This window comes from Grammomys surdaster, unplaced genomic scaffold, assembly GCF_004785775.1.
Source record: "Grammomys surdaster isolate TR1022 unplaced genomic scaffold, NIH_TR_1.0 220, whole genome shotgun sequence".
NCBI lineage: Eukaryota > Metazoa > Chordata > Mammalia > Rodentia > Muridae > Grammomys > Grammomys surdaster.
Genome location: NW_021604665.1, coordinates 6,095,587 through 6,114,142, shown reverse-complemented (window position 1 = coordinate 6,114,142; position 18,556 = coordinate 6,095,587). Strand labels below are relative to the sequence as shown.

At 45.1% G+C, this 18,556-nt stretch overlaps 1 protein-coding gene across 3 annotated transcripts in view; it reads left to right on the top strand.

The window, feature by feature from the left end:
• Nucleotides 1-18,556, top strand: part of Frmd4b (FERM domain containing 4B) — a 232,878-nt gene that overhangs the window by 67,360 nt on the left and 146,962 nt on the right. Inside the window, exon 1 of one of the 3 annotated variants that reach the window (XM_028773015.1) lies at nucleotides 7,214-7,306. The exons of the other annotated variants lie outside the window; for them this stretch is intronic. Coding sequence (XP_028628848.1) covers nucleotides 7,283-7,306 — 24 coding nt within the window. The 5' untranslated portion in view covers nucleotides 7,214-7,282. Of the gene's footprint in view, nucleotides 1-7,213; nucleotides 7,307-18,556 lie in introns of those variants that run through there. 3 annotated transcript variants of the gene reach the window in all.

Here is an 18,556-nt window from a genome sequence, read left to right as displayed (position 1 = left end):
AGAGAGAGAGAGAGAGAGAGAGAGAGAGAGAGAGAGAGAGAGAGAGAGAGAGAGAGAGAGAACAATAATAATTTTTAAAAGAGAGCCTACCTAGCCTGCCTAAGAGTGGACAGGCAGGCATGCAATCTCATCACTGAGGGGAAAGTTGAAACAAGAGGATAACAAATTTGAGAGCAGCCTAGGCTACATAGTTAGTTCCAAGCCATTCTGAGCTACAGAGTAAGGCTATTCTCAGAAAACTGTCAAAAAAGAAGGAGAAGGAGGAAGGGGAGGGAAAGGAAAGAGGAGGTGACATATAACACCAAGTTCTGGTGATAATAAGGGACAGCTAGACTGTCCTTTATTATCTAGTAGGAGAGTGAAATGATAGATAAGACAGTTGACAGAGGGTAAAAATTTATAACCCCAGCCTTCCCTCCGGAGGCTGGGGCAGGAGAATCATGAGTTTGCGGCCAAGTTGTACTACATAGTGAGACCTTAATCTGAAAATAAGCAAATAAGAAAAGATATCAATCAATTGGGAATCTGAACTCTTAACAGATACTTGAAGATACTAAGATTTTTTTTTTATTTTAGTTATCTGGGTTTATGTTAAAAAATAATGTCATGATCTTTTATATTGAAATCTTTACAGACAAAATTATCTGAAGTTTTAGATTTGGTTTAAAATGACCCAGGGGACAGAAAGGAGGGAATAATATAAAGAGTGGCTCTCACCTTCCTAAGACTCCAACCCTTTAGTACAGTTCCTCAGGTTGTGGTGACCTCCGACCATAAAATTATTTTCTTGCTACTTCATAACTGTAATTTTGCTATTGTTATGAATTATAATGTAAATATCTGATAGGCAGGGAATCTGATATGTGACCCTATGGAGGTCGAGAGCCGAAGATTGAGAACTACTGATTTAGAGGTCTCAAGAGTGGCCAGATTAAAAGGTGTGAGCAGAAACAGGGGAGACAGAGTGTGTGATGGCAGTCGGCCACTGTGTGTGTCCAGAAGTCTTCCTTCATTTAAAAAAATCATTTTAGACAGGAATAACTCTAACTTAAGGCTAGCCTGGATATATAGACCCCCGTGTCATCAGTGAAGGAGGAAGGGAAAAGGAGGAGGAGGGGGAGGAGGAGGAGGAGGAGGAAGAGGAGGAGGAGGAGGAGGAACCGGTGGCAGTTTTGTTTTCTTTTCGAAGCATTGCAAATGGGCAGAGAAAGGGGAAAATGAAACAGAACAAAAAACTCAGACTCTGCAGAAAGCCAGGAAGGAAGTGAGTCGGAAGCTGCATGGAAAGACATGCCACTTTCTTCACATTGTCTGTGCAACTCCCCGAAAGTCCCTGCTTGGGACTCTGGACTCTGGGTGCAGATTCCGTTTTCTTAGCCCCAGCTGGGAGGCTCCTAGTACTGAGTGCTCCGGGTCTTGGTTCATGTGTGTGAAGTGGACTTCAAACATGGTGCTCAAAGGTCTTATTTTTCCAAACATGAGGAAGTTAATTAGATTTTACAGAGTTTGTGTCCAGTGCCTGAAAAGCCACACGTGCCTTTGGCTTCTGGCTGTGAGAGATCCTGCCTCTCTCCCTCAAGCTTTGCACCTCGGCTTTTCCATTTGTGGTTAAGAAAGCAAGAACACGCCCTGTGCAAGAAAGTTCCCTCTTTTTCTGCCTGGAGGAGAACATGAGTAACAGATTTTTCCATCAGAGCTGTTTTTCCTGGACACAGCGTACTGCACTGTCCAACGGCTGCAGCATGTGATCTCAGGGAGACCTTAAATAAACTTTCAGTGTTATCAGCCCCAATTTTAGGAACTTATGAATTCACTTTCTGTAGTTGGTGATTTTCCTTTTTAAACAGGAGTTCTTTTTCATTCAGTAGCTGCTGAGAGTTTCCCAGGTACCTCACTGCGTAGCCCTGAGCATAACAGACGTGCCTTGTGCATGCTTCATCCGTTCTTCTCCAGTCTTGCCTGTCTTGCCTGTCTCTCTTGTCTTGCCCAGTGATTTCCCTGGGCAGGTTCTTGGCCCTGTTTATCAGGACTTGTGGTCATAGTCCTTGCCTCTCCTGCTCAGGACAATGCCAGGCAGAGGGTCCCTATGCAAAATGAAAACACACAACTCCTTATTCACCAAGAGCCAGGCATGGCTGGACCTGTAATTCTCACACTTGGGAAGCAGAGGAAGGGTCATGTGTTCAAGGCAAGATGTTTGAGACTCTGTCCTCAAAAATACAAGGGCCGGAGATGTACTTCACAAGTAGAACATTTGTTTACCATACACACAGCCCTTAGTTTGACCCTAATCAACACAAAATAATAACAATAGTACTAAGAACTGTAATAGCTAGGTGGTGGTGGCCCTGACCTTTGATCCCAGCACTTAGGAGGCAGAGGCAGTCAGATCTCAAAGTTCAAGGGCAGCCTGGTCTACAGTGTAAGGTCCAGGATGGCCAGAGATACACAGAGAAGCCCTATCTCAAAGGGAAAACAAAAGAACTGTAGTTAAGTGTAGTAAAGAAGTAAAGTAAATCAAGCATGAGGTCCTTCTGAATCTGGGCTCCTATGGAACTACAATGCCGATCTGAGCACCCACGGCACCATCTCTGGTGCCTGGCACCTTGTGAAAAGCCAAAGTAATAGCCCTTGTAATGATTGAAAACTTAAGAAATGAGCCCTCCAATGGTTATAGGTTGGTATCAATGAAGAACAGAAGACAATATGTGTGGAAGAGATGCTGGTCCCAGACAGTCAGGTATCAGATCCAGTGGGCACTTCTCTACTCCAGGGCCACAAAGTCCAATCAGTTGAGGCTTAGAGCATGATATTTTCCAAGCTGATTTTCCTACAGCACCCCTGTGTGTGTGTGTGTGTGTGTGTTTGGGGCCTGAGCACATCTGAACTGAACCAAACAAGTTCCTGTGACTGAAATCTGGAGGGAGATCTTCCTTTCTTTACTGCAAAGCTCACTACACTTAGGAGGACAGCTGATCTCTTAGTTATGGCAGATGGTTTGGTGCTTCTCGGAGCTGTTGGTTTTGAAAGGTGGCAACACATTGCCTGTGTTGATGTTTACAGAGTCGTTGGCATTTGCCTGGCATGTGAAGTGTTTGCTAAGGGATGAAAATGATAGTTTAGTGATGGCACAACGAGACTCTATATTCCTTTAAAAGAAAAAGGGACCCTGAAGACTGAGGTGGCTCCACAGTTAAGAGTACTTGCTGTTCTTGCAGAGGACTCAGATTGGGTTTCCGGCACCAATAGACATGGCAACTCTCATCTGTCTCTAACTTCAGTTCCAGGGAATCTGGCACCTGCTTCTGGCCTTTGAAGGCGCTTCACCCATATGGTGCTCACACATAATTCAAAAACACTCACACATGTAAAATCAAAAACAATGAAAATTTCAAAATAAACGGGACCTATCTACACATATCCCTCCCCCCGAAACTCTGTGTACTTTCTCTCATCTTGCTTCCACGAACAGTGAAAGTCCCCAGTGAGCCTGCCTGAGTTTACAGCCTGTGAGCTAAGTTCACAGTATGTGAGCCTGCAACCGTACCATGGTGAGAGCGTTCCAAAGTTTTGCCTCACAGATGCTCGTCTTCATTTAGATCTCTTCAAGATGTCAGTTCGCTTCCTTGGGGATTCTGCTATGGGTTAGTCACTGACCCCCTCAGCCTTTGAGTGTTGGAAGCTTACTTCCCAAAACTCTGCACTAATGGTATTTGGAGGAGGGGCTTTTGAGGGGTAGTTAGGATTACATGAGGTCATAAGGGTGGAGTGCCCATGATGGTATTAACCAGTTTTGTACAAAAAGGAAGAGAAACCCCAATGAGCGAACTTGCTCTGTCTCTGCACATGTGATACCCACACTGTGATGTAGCAAGAAGGCTTTTAACAGAGGCCGTGACCATGCCCTAGGACTTCCAAGACTCCAGAACCATGAGATTCATCTTTACTTTATAAATTTACCTATCTGTAGTGTAGCAACAGAAAATGAATTAAGACGAAGTTCTTAAACAGGACAGTCTAAGTCGGCCCCAGAGCTGGGTGCCTGACAGAAAGCATTGGGAAGAATAATCAAGTCAGATAGAGTGGGCTTCACCACCCCTGACCTCTGAATGCCACTTATCTAGGAGTGTTTCCCAACTGGCCGCCCCATTCCTGTCTGATAGCCTAACACTGCAAGGATGAACCACTTCACTCCGAGCTTGCCCTGTGCCTACGCTTCCCCATCATTACACCTAGAGACCATCCTGCCTTGCATTGATAACACCCAGGATCCAGAGCCACATGGAGCAATTGGTTAAGGATGTCCAAGTCACACTGTCTTTTCTATCACATGTGACAGGTTACAGAGAATCTTTTCATCCACAGGTTGAAGTGGAAACTCTAAACTCAGTAGCGGAAGAGTTCAGGGAATGACTTTGGATATAGACACGTCCGGTAATCTAGTCACCCAGAGCTTGTCAGTGAAGTCTGCCTGCCTCCAGCCCAGCTGCCCACTAAGGCATGTCCTGGTGGCTCTAGGCTGCCAGTCACTTTGTCACTCTAAACAATTATAGAGGACTCCTGGAACACTAAAGTCGGAGATGAGACATTAATCTAATACTTATTTTTTTTTGTCAACTGAGATTTTTTTTATTGGATATTTTATTTACATTTCATTTGTTGTCCCCTTACCCCATCCCCACCCACCCGGGAACCCCCCATCCCCTTACCCCTCCTCCTTCTTCTCTGTGGATGTAACCCCTACCTACCCCCCACTCCCACTTTCCCACCCTGAAAATTCCCACCCCCTGGGGCGTCCAGGCTTCATGAGGTCAAGATCTCATCTTCCACCTATGCCCAGCAGGGCCCTCCACTCTTACGTATTCAGCTGAAGCCCTGGATCCCTCCCTAAGTGCTCCCAGGCTGGTGGTTTAGACCCTGGGAGCTGTGGTTGGTTGGTATTGTTGCTCTCCTCATGGTGCCACAAACCCTTTCAGCTCCTTCAGTCCTCACTCTAACTCCTCCATTGAGAACCCCATGATCAGTTCAATGGCTAGTTGTGAGCATCTGCCTCTGAATATGTCAGACTCTTGAAGGCCTCTGAGGAGACATCCATATCAGGCTCTTATCAGCATCCACTTCCTGACTTCCACATCAGCATCTACCTTTGGTGACTGCACATGGGATGGATACTCATGTGGAAAGGTCTTCAAATGGCCCCTCCTTCGGTTTCTGTCCCTCACTTTGTCTCCATATTTGCTCCCTTGAGTATTTTGTTGCTCCTTCTAAGAAGAACTGAATCACCCCCACTTGGTCTTCCTTCTTTATAAGCTTCATGTGGCCTGTTGCATCTTGGGCATTTCAAGGTTCTGGGCTAACATCCAATAATCAGTGAGTGAATACCATGTGTGTTCTTTTGTGATTGGCTTACTTCACTCAGGATGATGATACTTATGATCATTCATAGTCTAGTTAATAATCTGAGGACTGGTAATAACTACTGCTCATTTTGCAAATATGGTGCTGGAGAGTAAACACAGGCCTTTGTGTGTGGCAGGCCAAGCTCTGCCACATCCCAAGATCTTACCTTCACCCCCCTTCTGCATGTGTGCATTGGCACTGATTGTTGATTAAAGTCCCTCTTGAGTTATCTTCACAGCCCTCCTAATCATGCCATCTTCGCTTGGGTGCAGGTCGTTTGAGACTCACCACTTTCTGAATGTTCCCAGGAACATGGGTACAGAGCATTCTGTATGCATTTTCATCTATCCCATAAGCATATGTATGTGGGCTCCTCAGCCACACCACTGACTACCCCGCTCCTTAGAGTGCTTAAGCATCTTATTCTAGCTTCCAGCTCTTCCAGTTGTCTGAATGCATGTGCACCAATAATCACGAAGCTCAGAGTAAACTGTTTGTCACCTTTTCTACCGGTGTGACCTCTGTCTGCATTCTAACTTGTTGTTGGTTATGTTGGCTTCTGGAGGGGCCTGGAAAGATGGCTCAGCAGTTAAAGGCACCGGCTGCTCTTCCAGCATCCACGGGGCAGATCACAACTGTCTGTAACTCCAAGGTCTGACAGCCTCACATAGATAGATGTACATGCAGGCAAAACACCAATGCACATACAATAAAGCTGGCTTCTGGCTGAGTCTTCCCGAGTCTGTTGTAAGAGTAAGTGAATCTTTGAAAAGATTTGATATTAAAACCATTTCCTATGCTCGACAGGGAAATGTGGGAGAAGAGTAGAGGCTGCTCACCCTTCAGTTTTGGGGAATCTGATACTTTCTGCCCATCAGATTCCCAGTGCCCAACCTGTGCTATCTCCTTTACCTCCTGCAACACCCTTGAGACAGAGGGATTTTTGTCTTCGTTCTACAAAAGAGCAAAGAGGTTCCCACAAAGATCAAGTAGCTCTGTCAAAATCAAACCGCTAACAAACACCAAGGTGCGTTTAACTCTAGAACTTGGGTTTTCACCCATACTGCCAGAAGGCTCTTGCTCTCCATATGGAAGAACCATGGTACCATGTTATGAGCTTTTTCTCAACTGCCCTAAGAAAAACAAGACAATTAATTGCATTTCTGCATAGTTTTCTCATTTTACGATGAAGTATAGCATCATTTGAATATTTCCTACCCCATGAATAATTCCATTGGTAAATTATTCTGCAAAATGCAAATGATGTAATGAGCCCTCTCTGAGTCCACAGTTAGCCTGCCAAGACACTCTGTGCCTGGCATCCCTGATGCTGACTGCTGTTGATGTTGTCACTGTGGAACTCTGAGTTTACTTCTGAGTGGAAAACTCGTTGGCATGTGATGTCTCTGAGATGCAAAGTTCACTAAATGCTCTATTCCATACATTAAATCCCTAGGCTAGCCCAGAATATGCATAGGATGGGGAGCCAAATTGGAGTTTGAATGGTACCCAGCATAGCCTATCTCTGAGTAATTCTTAATTCCTCTTGGACATTGTTTATGAAGTTAAGAACTCAGGGTGCAATATGTCATCATATGTTTATAGTGTATAATGAAGAGAAGCTTCAGGTGGCCAAAAGAAACAGCAGGCTTTTTAGCTGGATTTTCCTCTGTTGCTTTCCTGACTCATGTTGAAAGGCTTTTGTTTCTAATCAAAGCAACAAACAGTAAGGTCACTTCCTTGCGATTATATGGCAGCGGAAGGTGTCGGGGGCTTTGGTCCTCACTTCTACCGGTTTGTAGTTGGAGGACACAGGCACGCACACCCTACAGCGCTGAATACATGTGTCCTGCGTCCTGCGCCTCCTCGCCAGTCCCTTTAAATGAGCCTCGATCATGGATTGGAGGTAAGAGGAATGTCTCTGACCATCAGATTACAGGCAGGCAGTGTCCTGGAGCATCTTGAACAAAATGTTGGACAGGTTTTAACGATATATGGTGGGAGGTTCCTGTAAGCAGAACATTATAGAAACCAACTGTTAGAAAACAAAACTAACAAGGCATGTTTAACTCTCTATGTTTTCAAGGAATTTCTCCTGGCTAACTCCTGTTGTATAAGGTCCTGGAACAATATCCTAACAGAGACAGCTCTTAACGCTCGTCTTTTGGAAGATTTTCCTGATTGTCTTGGCTTCTTTAAAACATTGAAAAGGCTGGTTTTCTGGCTTTCTTCGGTACTTCAGTGATTACAGGAGTGTGTTGTTCCAGGTCACCGTCAGCCTCAAACACCTACTGTTTTTCTATTCTTTCTTTTCTCTTAATTATTTCCTAATTTGAAAGATTCAAGCTCCTTCCTTCACTTATCCTGGAAAGAGCAGCAGAAAGGGTCCCTGCTCACGGCACAGAAATGCTTTTGATTTGTAATTGTTAATCACCTCATCAGCTAGATGGGGTCTCTCCATTTTTGTCTGGAGCTTGGCAGCAGTGGTCCAAGTGTCCTAGAACTCATTAGTGTCCTTTCTGAAAGGACCCTTTGATGTGTGTGCCCTGCTCTGCCTAGGGAAAGCAGGGCGGCTCAATCCTGCCCATTACCTTTACGCTATTTCTTGGCAAAGCTTCTATGTGACCAGAATTTATCAGCTCACAGAAGCGACCTCGGGGATGTCATTTTTGTAGATAGCTATCAATTAATTGATATACTCCTCTGATTTGTCAGAGGAAGTCTTACATCCTTATTAAAGGGAAGCTTTTTGTTCTTTCCCCCCTTGTAATGTGGTTATGGTAAACTCATTAAAGGCCAGTATCTTGTGTTCAGCCTTTCTTCCTTAGTCAGTTGTTGGCAGTGGGGGAAGGGAGGGAGATCTGGGTAGACCTCAGAAAGGAAAGGAAATTATCTAATGCAGTGGAGTGCAAAGCTGGGGGGAGCAGGGAGGGAGGGGGATTCGAGGAAGTCTGTGGAGGAAGTAGGTGGGGTTGAGTAAGAGGAGAGAAACCTTAAAGAAACAGACATGTCACAGTGGGGACTGTGATGGGACCTCCAAACATAATAAAACACAATAGTTTGGCCATAGAAGCCAGCCATCTGTCTCTAAATCGGTCATACCTAAAGGTGTCTGATGTCTGAAAGCATGTGTTATTATCTGAAATTCAGCCCTGTGGTCTGGATTCTGAGAGTGGTGTTATAGTGACCCAGGGGCTCCAGTGACTTGATTCACACAAGAGAGTCTCCTTGCAAAGTAAAGCCACTCTGCTCTCAGTCCCTTTAAGAGGTCAGAATGAACTCTTATACAGAGCTATCAAGCTTTGACCTTCCAGTCTCTGTTCCAGAGGCCATTCTGTTTTCTAGCATGCTATTTGCTGGGTCCCCTCATCTGGAGGCTGGGGAAGGTGTTACTGTGGGATGCAGGATAGGCAGGAAGGTGCTTTGCCCTCCCACAGAGAATCTGCGTGATGACCATCAAAATATAGGGAAGCAGGGAGACAAACAACCCTAGTGTAGCAGAACTGTGTACTCAAGCCATGAAGTGCTTAAGCTGGAGTTAGGCCTATAAATCATTTTGTCCGGTCTCCACATCCTGTGACTGAGGTTGAAGAAGACCAACTCTCTCTCTCCAAGTAGCCACCAAATGCCAATCGCTTGTCAGCCAGCAGTGGGATGGCATGTCCACCTTCTGTCCTCTATGCTGGGATTTCTGTCTGGCTAGAGCTTGTGCATGCTGTCACAAGAGCCATGAGTGCCTATGTGCAGCTGCTCCACTGTGCCTGGAAAATGCTTTTTCCTTGATTTTATGAACTACCTCTGGCTCTTCCAGTCTCCTCCCCTCCCCATTCTGCTGTGAAGATGCCCGAGCCACTGACCAGGCAAGATTGTAGCAGCTAAAAACAAACAAACAAACAAACAAACAAAAACTAACTAAATAAAGCAAAACAAATAAAAAAACAACCCAGAATATTGTCAAGCCTAAAGAACTGAGTTCAATCCCCAGGGCCCACATGGTGGAAGGGCAGAACCATCTCCCACAAGTTTTCCTTTGACTTCCACACATGCATCGTATCATGCCCACACTCTCATATTTAGACACAAATACCCATACTCACTTACAAATAAATACATTTCAAAATAAAATACAAGGAAGTGAAAAGGTTTTTCTCCAAGGTTTGTACCCTGACAAGGGCAGAGCATAGCCTGGAGTCCAGATCTCTAAATCCCAGCTCTGCCTGCTGCTGTCCACACTGGGGTTCAGAGGCAACTGATCACTCTGCCAAGTCTCCAGCATCTGTCTGCCATGCAGGAAGAGCAGCTTCTCACAGAAGCATCTTGGGACAGAAATTTGAGAGCAACATTACAAAGGTAGTCTTTGTTTGCTTGTTTGTTTTGTTTTGTTTGTTTGAGACAGGGTTTCTCTGTGTAGCTTTGCCTGTCCTAGAACTCACTTCGTAGACCAGGCTGGCCTCAGACTTACATAGATCTGCCTGCCTCTGCCTCCACAGTGCTGGGATTAAAGGAAGGCATGTGGCGATACTGCTCAGCCCAAAGGAGGTCTTTTTGAGAGCAACCGCTTGCAGAAATCTGTATGCTCATACAGAAAAGTCCCTGAGAAACAGGCTCTGGCCACAGTGAGAGGTAGCACTGGGTAAACAATGAAAGTGCTAAGAAACTTGAGCTGGAGACACAGCATGTGTTTTCCTCTCCGTGCTTCAGAGTCATCTTTCTTGCTAGGTTCAGAAATGGGACTAGTGCTGAGGCTCTTCCGTCGCCCCTCGGAAATTCTCCCTCTTGATCCGAAACTGGTTTACTTTCCCGGCAGCCCTATAAATGGAAGCAGCGTATGTCTCTATGTTTGCTTCCATCCCCTTTCTCTTTCCTTCCCTCCTTCCCTCCCTCCTTCCTCCCTTCCCTCCCTCCCCTCCATCTCTCCCTTCTTTCTTGTTCTCCACCAGTTTTTTTGTTTTGTTTTGTTTTGTTTTTTGCTTTTTAGCAAAATTGGGAGACTAGAACAACCCAGGTTCCTTAGGGTTAGTCACAGTGTACGTGGGACCAACAGAGTCCAGCAAAGTTGTGGATGGAGAATTGCTGCACCTGTTAACTGGAAGCAGAAGTTGGGGTTCTATCTATGAAGAAATGGGAACATGTGGGTTATGACTATAACTATTCCAACTATTCGTTGTTTCTTAGATCAGACTTCTATAAAAGTCAGCATAGTGTGGTGACATGTACACGTAACCACAGCTACATGGGAGGCAGAAGCAGGAGGAAGAGCCCCGACCCCAGAAGTTCACAGCCAGAGCAGGTGAGATAGTAAGGCGCTGTCCCGCAAACAAATCGAGAAACAAGGGCATCGGACACTTGGCTAGAGATAGCTTAGCAGCTAAGAGGACTTGCTGCTATAATCGACAACCTCAGTCCTATTTCTGATATCCACATGGCTGCTCGCAACCAGCTTTAGCTCCAGTTCCAAAGGACCCAACAGTCTCAATGAGCACCAGGCACACAAGTGATACACAGGCATACATGCAGGCAAAACACCCACACACATAAAATAAGATTAAATAGAAATATAAAACCATTCCTCCCCTCACCTGCTTCCTAGATTCTTTCTACACAGTACTATGTCAGGCTTAACTAATGAAGAGGAGTTGGGTATGGCCGTAGAGTCTTGGAAGCCTCCAGCAGCTGGAAGGACAGCCAGCCACTTACCCCAGCACTCTCTGCCACTCACCCAAGCTTTACCGTTAGTCCATTGACTACTCACTCGGTGAGTATCAAAGCTGATGACTTGAGGCGGCTGCGATAACTAGAATTTAATTAATATGATTTTAAGGTCAAAGGATGAAACTGACTTTTGCACTAACCACTGGGTTTGAGTCATAAGAATCATGCATGCTTAGAGAGAAACCAAATCAGGCCGGTTGGAACAAACACTGACTCTCTGATACATTTGGAAATTCTGATTTTGATGTACACTTGTCCCTCCAGAAACAAAAAGAAAGGAAGAATTGTGTGTGTGCAGTTAACGGCAGTGTGTGTGTGTGTGTGTGTGTGTGTGTGTAAACCCTGCCTTCCCACTCTCACTCTGAGCAATCCCTTTGAGATTTTGATGAAATGGTTAAAACCCATTTATAACGTTGAGAGGGTAGACCTGCCTCCTGTCTGTCATTAACGATGTGCTCTATAGGTGGGTGGTGCATACTGTTGCTTATACAATATCCAAATACAATAAGTAAAAGCAATAATGCAGTGAAGGCATCTAGACATTACCAGAAGAATCAGTGCACAGCAAATGGGTAGTTTTTCAGGGAATGCAATGTTCATGTTTACATGAATAAGAATCAGTGGTCCCTTTGGATCCATGTGCACATGCTGGCATCTTTCCTAACAGCCTTTGTCAGAGCATCTTTCAGCCTTCTGTCCTTAGGACACATTAGACCACTGGACCCTGTGGACATTTGCCTGGATTCACTGGGCAGAGATTCAGAGAGGCAGGGAATGTAGTTATAGAATGTCTTTTGCAGACTTGGCATTGGCTTGAGGGTAGGTGGGGAGGTATTTGCATTTTTAAGGATGTGTTTTTCCTCCATGTTAAAGATCTGAACCCAAAACAAAGGGAATGAGAGGTCTAGAATCTTTTCTGGGAATGAATCTTTTCAATACATTGTGATTCTATTGTGGGAAATGGGACCTTGCAAACTCATCTTAGCACTATAAAATACTGGGAGAGGTCTCAGCCTGGGGTTTGCTGTCTTAGACTGAATCTTCCTGAGAAAGATAAGGTGCTTGGCCTTCATATGTGATGCCTGTCTTGTCTTGTCTAACTGAACACCTGAGAGAGAACGGTTTATTTTTAAAATGCAACAAACAGGAACTGTTTCTCACTGTGCTGGAGGCCGGACCCAATTTCAGGGTGTCAGCATTTGACCTTGCTATGAGCACACTCTCTAGCTGCCTTTCTCCCTCTCCTGGACATCAGACCATAACCCCTGCAGCTACCAGACAGTTGACAGAAAGCAAGCTGTGCTATAGACTTGCAGTCCTCCTCCTTGCGGCTACAGGATAAGTTTATGGCTGTACTCAGTATCTACCTGCCTCCATCACCCTTGGGATATAGACCAGGCCAGGCCAGGTACTGCACGGTGTGGAGTACCTTACCCAATAAGCAAGAGTCAGAAAGAAAGTTCTCCAGAGCGAAAGGGTCTGTCTGCCTCTCTCTCTCTCTCTCTCTCTCTCTCTCTCTCTCTCTCTCTCTCTCTTCAGGACTCCCGTCATGCATCACAGTAGTTATCTCCTCTCATATTCTCCCACCACAGGGCCTGGTCGTGATTATCCTCGGTTCTTAGGCTCTCTCTCTCTCTCTCTCTCTCTCTCTCTCTCTCTCTCTCTCTCTCTTTCTTCTGGAGGGTGACTTCCTGCAGACCCTTTCAGTGAGCCTGCTATTCTTTTTCTCTGACACTGGTAAGGACCTTCTTAGTGCATCCTCACAGGGAAGAAGACAGAAGACCAAGCTGTCAAGCTAACCTAACACTGCATGAAGCCTCCTTCATAAGGGAGGAATGGGCCTGAAGCCTCGTTACCTTTAAGACACCATCTGTTAGTTCTTTCACTGAGGGCGCATCCAGAGCAACCTCATGCCCCAGAAATGCTACTACTACTCTCTTTTGAATGCTCTCCAAGTGTGGGGTGTAGTAGTTGACCAGGACTCCGGAGAAGGTGTTTTGAATCTGAGAGCAGGGACTGTTACCTCCCTTCTGCAGCTATTTATAAAGCTCCCCTGAGAGGAGGAATCATACCTCTGGTAACACCCAGGTCCAGAGGTAGCTGTACCCTCTTGGTACAGAGAGGGCCTTGTGTTGCACTGAGAGTCAGATCACCCTAGTGGGACCAGAGAACAGTTGCTCTGCTCTGCTCGCCATGAAAACAGCCATCAGCTTTGGTGGATGTATCTGTATATCTGCAGAGATTTTATAATCATCTCCGTATTGGAGTTGAGGTAATAGCAGGTTGCTCAGGTAACTGTGCCCATGCCGGATGCCCCTTGAGAGGTCAGCACCCTGCTTCATACTAAGGCCAGACGTGAAACATTTCTTACTTTGTTATATTCATCTCTTCCTCTTTTAAAAATACTTTTAATTTAAATTTATGTATTTATTTAGTACGTGTGTGTGTGTGTGTGTGTGTGTGTGTGTGTGTGGTTTTGCCTACATGTGTGTACCACATGTCTGTAGTGCCCACAGAGGTCAGAAGAAGACATTCGATCCTCTGGAACTAGGATTACAGCTGGTTATGAGCCACCTTGTGGGTGCTGGGAATTGAGCCTGGATCCTCTGCAGGAGAGGTTAGTGCTCTTAACTACTGAGTCATCTCTTCAGCCCCCATTTTCTTTTTAAAAGAAATAACTGATCATCTCATGATACATTTACTTATTTCTTTATTGACTGCTGTCTGAGTTGGGTCACAATACATATGACAGATTAGACTTGAGTTCACTAGCTATCTCAGGCCGGTCTCTAACTTCTCACCCTGTTTCAGCCTTCTCAGGTGCTATAATTAAAAACATGGGCCACCATCCGAGCTCTTCAAATGCTTTACATGACAAAAGGACTGTGTTGCTTTCCCAGGTAATAGACAAGTGCGTGCCCTCCTTCCGAGGGTGTTTATCGAGTGGCTCCTTTTGCAAAGTGCGTGCTGCAGGTTTGGGGTTCGGGGGTTAAGCAGACTTATCTTGTCCCTGGAGGCAGGTTGACAAAAATGGGACAGCAGCTGTGTGTTTCAACCTTTATCGTGCAGATCAGGAAACCAGGAAACAAGCATGTGAAGTCAGCTGTCCACAGTGATGACATTAGCACAGGGGTAGGGGTGGGGATGGGGGGAATTCTCAACTTGTGGATCTCCACCCTTTTCGAGGTCGAATGGCCCTTTCACAGGGGTCACCTCATATTGTCCGAAAACATAGATATATATGTTATGATTCATACAGTAGCAAATTTACAGTTATGAAGTAGCAACACAAGTAATTTTGTAGTTGAGGAGTCACCACAACAAGAACTGTGTTAAAGGATCAAAACATTAGGGAATGTCAGGAGCCAGTGCCTTAGCAGAATGGCCAAGCTGGATCTTAAACCCCTGCTGTCAGTATTTGCCCATAAGCATTCCACAATAGTAACTATGAGAAAATGCTTTAGTGTGTGTGCATGCGTGTGTGCATGTGTGTGTCTGTGTGTATATGTCTATGTGTGTATCTGTGTGTGTTTGTGTGTGTGAGCAAGTGTATGCATATATGTGTGTGTATTAAGATATATTCGTAGAGACCAGAGTTTGATGTCAGATGTCTCTTTCGGTCTCTCTTCACCTTTTGTGTGTGTGTGTGTGTGTGTGTGTGTGTCTGTATCTCTATGTGTGTGTTTGTGTGTGTGAGTGTGTGCATACATGTGTGTATTAAGATATACTCGTAGAGACCAGAGTTTGATGTCAGATGCCTCTTTCAGTCTCTCTTCACCTTTGCGTGTGTGTGTGTGTGTGTGTGTGTGTGTGTGTGTGTGTGTTATGTATTCATGTGTATATGTTTGTTGGTGCACATGTGTATAAAGGCGCACATGGACGTCTGTGCATATGCTTGTGGAGATCAAAGATTGACACAGGTATCTTCCTTAATCACCTTCTTGTCTACTGAAGCAGGGCCTCTCAGTTGAACCCAGCCAGTCTAGCTAGCCAGCATGGTCCTCCCTGCCTCCACCTCATGTGCACTGGAGTTACAAGTAGGCTACAATGCCCACTCAAAATTTACCTGGGTGCTTCAGGGTACAAGCTCGGGTCTTCACACTTGCATTTTGAGTGCTTTATCCGCTGAGCCTCTCCCCAGACCCCCCACCCTTTGAGATAGATTCTCTTACCAATTCTGGAGATCACCAATTTGGTTAGATTGGCTGGCCAGTAATACCTCTAAATTCTCTTCCTTCCCCACTCCTCAACTGGGATTCTAGGTGCACTGTCACTGTGCCAGACTTTTATGTGAGTACAGGGCAATTAAACTGAAGACCCTTCTGCCTGCGAAATCTTTACCAACTGAGCTATTTCCCAAAAAGTAATTTTTAATCTACGTGCTTAAAGACAACATAACTAGAACCAGTCTCTAGCATGCATTTCCAGAGGTAGAAAGAAGATGGAGTAGAGAAAATCCCAAAGGAGACCTGTGTGGGTACAGTGCAGACAGAGGATGAAGGAAAGTGGGTACAAAATGAAGGGGGAAAGAGATGAGATTGGAGAATGAGTGAATGTGATCAGCTCCGAAGCTAACTTCGCCCTTTTCTCATGGAGACTCTCCCAGACTTGCATGTGATCTGAAGACATGGGGGTGTTCTTCAGGGCTAGCTGAGCTCTTTGAGATGGACGTAATGCATATATTGGGGGCAGCCAGCCTGGAAATGTTTTATTTAATGCCCTGTCCTGTTCTAGCAATGTCCATCCCAAGCCAACTGTATTCATATTTTGGAGGTCTACAGAATGCTGTTTCCTTAATGGCTCATGAAGCTACATGTTCCGGGGCCATTTCAGCCCTTAGTAATGCTCATGGTGGACAATAAAGTCTGGGAGCTGTGCTCAAAGCTATGTGCGCCTTCTTGCCTCTGTCAAATTTTACGTGTGTCAGATTAAAAACAAAACAAAACCAAAAATAGACTTACAGGAATTAAATGCTTTTCTCCGGGGTCTCATGAGCGGCTGTGAGAATCTGTGCAATTGATCAGGCAGGAATGAAGCTATTCTAAATAGAATTGTGTATGCCTCCCTTTGCCTATCAGGCAATTGAGACAACGGAGCCCAAACAATTGGAATTTCCACAGAAATCTTATCCTGGGAGATAAAAAAAAAAAAAAGTCTGAAAGTCTGGTGCCAGCCAGACAGGGAGCTTATCTCCCAGAAAGAGGTTCCGTGTTGTTTTGATAACTTGTCAGACCCCCTTGAGGAGAGACTGAACTGAGGCAGTGGCAATGGGTGGACGACACCTTGGTCCGGACTGTTTGGTTCTTCATACCTTTTAACCCAGTGTCAATGCTGGGACCATTTAATACAGTTCCTCATGCTGTGGTGACCCCCAACCATAAAGTGTTCATTGCTACTTCATAACTGTAATTTTGCTACTTTTAAGAATTGTAATATAAATATCTGATATGCAGGATATCTGATATGTGACCCCTGTGAAAAGTCATGAGACCCCCCCCCAAAGGGGTTACAACCTACAGGTTGAGAACCACTGTCTTATCCTCTGTCTAAGCCTAAATCTTGTACTAGGACCCTAAAGATGAGCATGGGGGTCACTGGTTCTCTTTACTCCTCTTCTCTCTATGGCCACACTGGAAGGATCTTCTGTCAGTTTTTCACCATTATCTAACTTACGTCCTTGGCCTACTGAGGATAGGCAGTCAAACCTCAGGTATGCCAAGGTCAAACTGATTGTAGCAAGTCTAGTACACTAGTGTTAAACACCTGTTAGCCTGGTACTTCCCCCTACGCTGCCATGCCTCCCCAGAAAAAACACTTCATATTTTACCAGCATAACACTGCTCTGGAGTTAATCATGAAACTAACCTTAAAACTTAGATTTAACATTAAGTTTCACTCTCCAGGCCCCAACAGTTAAATCTCACAGCTGGGGGGTGAGGTGGGGCATGGAAATGAAAGGAAATTGAATAGAACACCGAGTACCTTCCCCTGACCTGAAGCTGCCTTGTAAGCATGTCACAGTAACCGGACCGCAAAGATACTGAACTAGCTTGCTGGCTCACTGAATTGGTGAGGCTGACTCAAATAAGGGGACTGTATCGTAGAGGTGTGGGATGTGGGATGAATGTGTGTTCAACTTTAACAAGTAAAAGTTTGGAAGGAAGAACTGGAGGCCGGATCAGAATGATTTTAGCATTTATCAGGCACTTACTTTGGTATCTATGAATATTTAAATTGAGTTTATCATGAGTACGCTGAGTCCCTTACTAACATTCATGCCAATTTGCTTAACAGCCTTGCAGGGTTATTACCACAGCCTCTTCCTCCTCCTTGCTTTTACCTCTGAAGCTTGTTTTTAAAGAACAGCATTACTAAGAGATGATTCATGGGTGTTACACATCACCCAGTGCAATCCAGTGGTTCTTAGCAGCTTGAACACTGTTCTCCCATTTTGCAGATGAGGACCAGTTGTAAAACTTCCTAGATTGCGTCCCTCTCTCCCACCGTTGGTCACACCCAGTCTCATCTCCCACTAGCTAGACTCATCTTATATAAATATAAATGTCCCCAAATTGCCTCCAGCAGCTTTGCTCTGCGTTTGTCAGAAGCATCACAGTCTCTGTGGCCTAAATGAACATTCTAGCCCAGTGACTTCAGACTTGAACATGGGTTGGAGTTAGAGCATGCAGGAAGCCTTGTGGAAAGAGGACACAGATGCATCATGATTGTCTATGATTGTTTTGAGACAGGGTCTCATTTTTCCCAGGTTGAGCTTTATCTCAGTGGGTAGCCAAGGATGTCCCTGCTTACTACCTGCTGAGATGCATCCCCGCCTCAACTCTGACTTTCTAACCATGTGGTTGGTCCTCTGAGAAGCACTGATGAACCTTTCATGACTCATGTATTTGCCCCATTCTTTGCTGGCCATGATCCTGCCACACTTTCAGCCACTGCTTTCTTAAGCCAGTCAATCTCTGTAGGTGACTTGAGTGCCAAAGAAAATAAACATTGCTTCTTGAGGGAGAGAGAAATAGTTGAAACCTTACAGAGCTTAGTTCCGCCTTAGAGATATAGACTGTGTCTGTGGTATTAAAATTTCACAGGGATAAAGTATTTAGGGGGCAGGGAAACAATTTTTTTAAAGATTTATTTATTTATTTAATTATTTTATGCATATGAATACACTGTAGCTATCTTCAGCCACACCAGAAGAGGGCATTGGATCCCATTACAGATGGTTGTAAGCTGCCATATGGTTGCTGGGAATTGAACTCAGGACCTCTGGAAGAGCAGCCAGTGCTCTTAACTGCTGAGCCATCGCTCCAGTCCTGGGAAGCAAATTTTCTGATGGCTATAATGAGGAAAGGAAGGGAGGGAGGAAAGGAGAGAGGGAGGGAGGGAGGGAGGGAGGGAGGGAGGGAGGGAGGGAGGGAGGAAAGAAAAG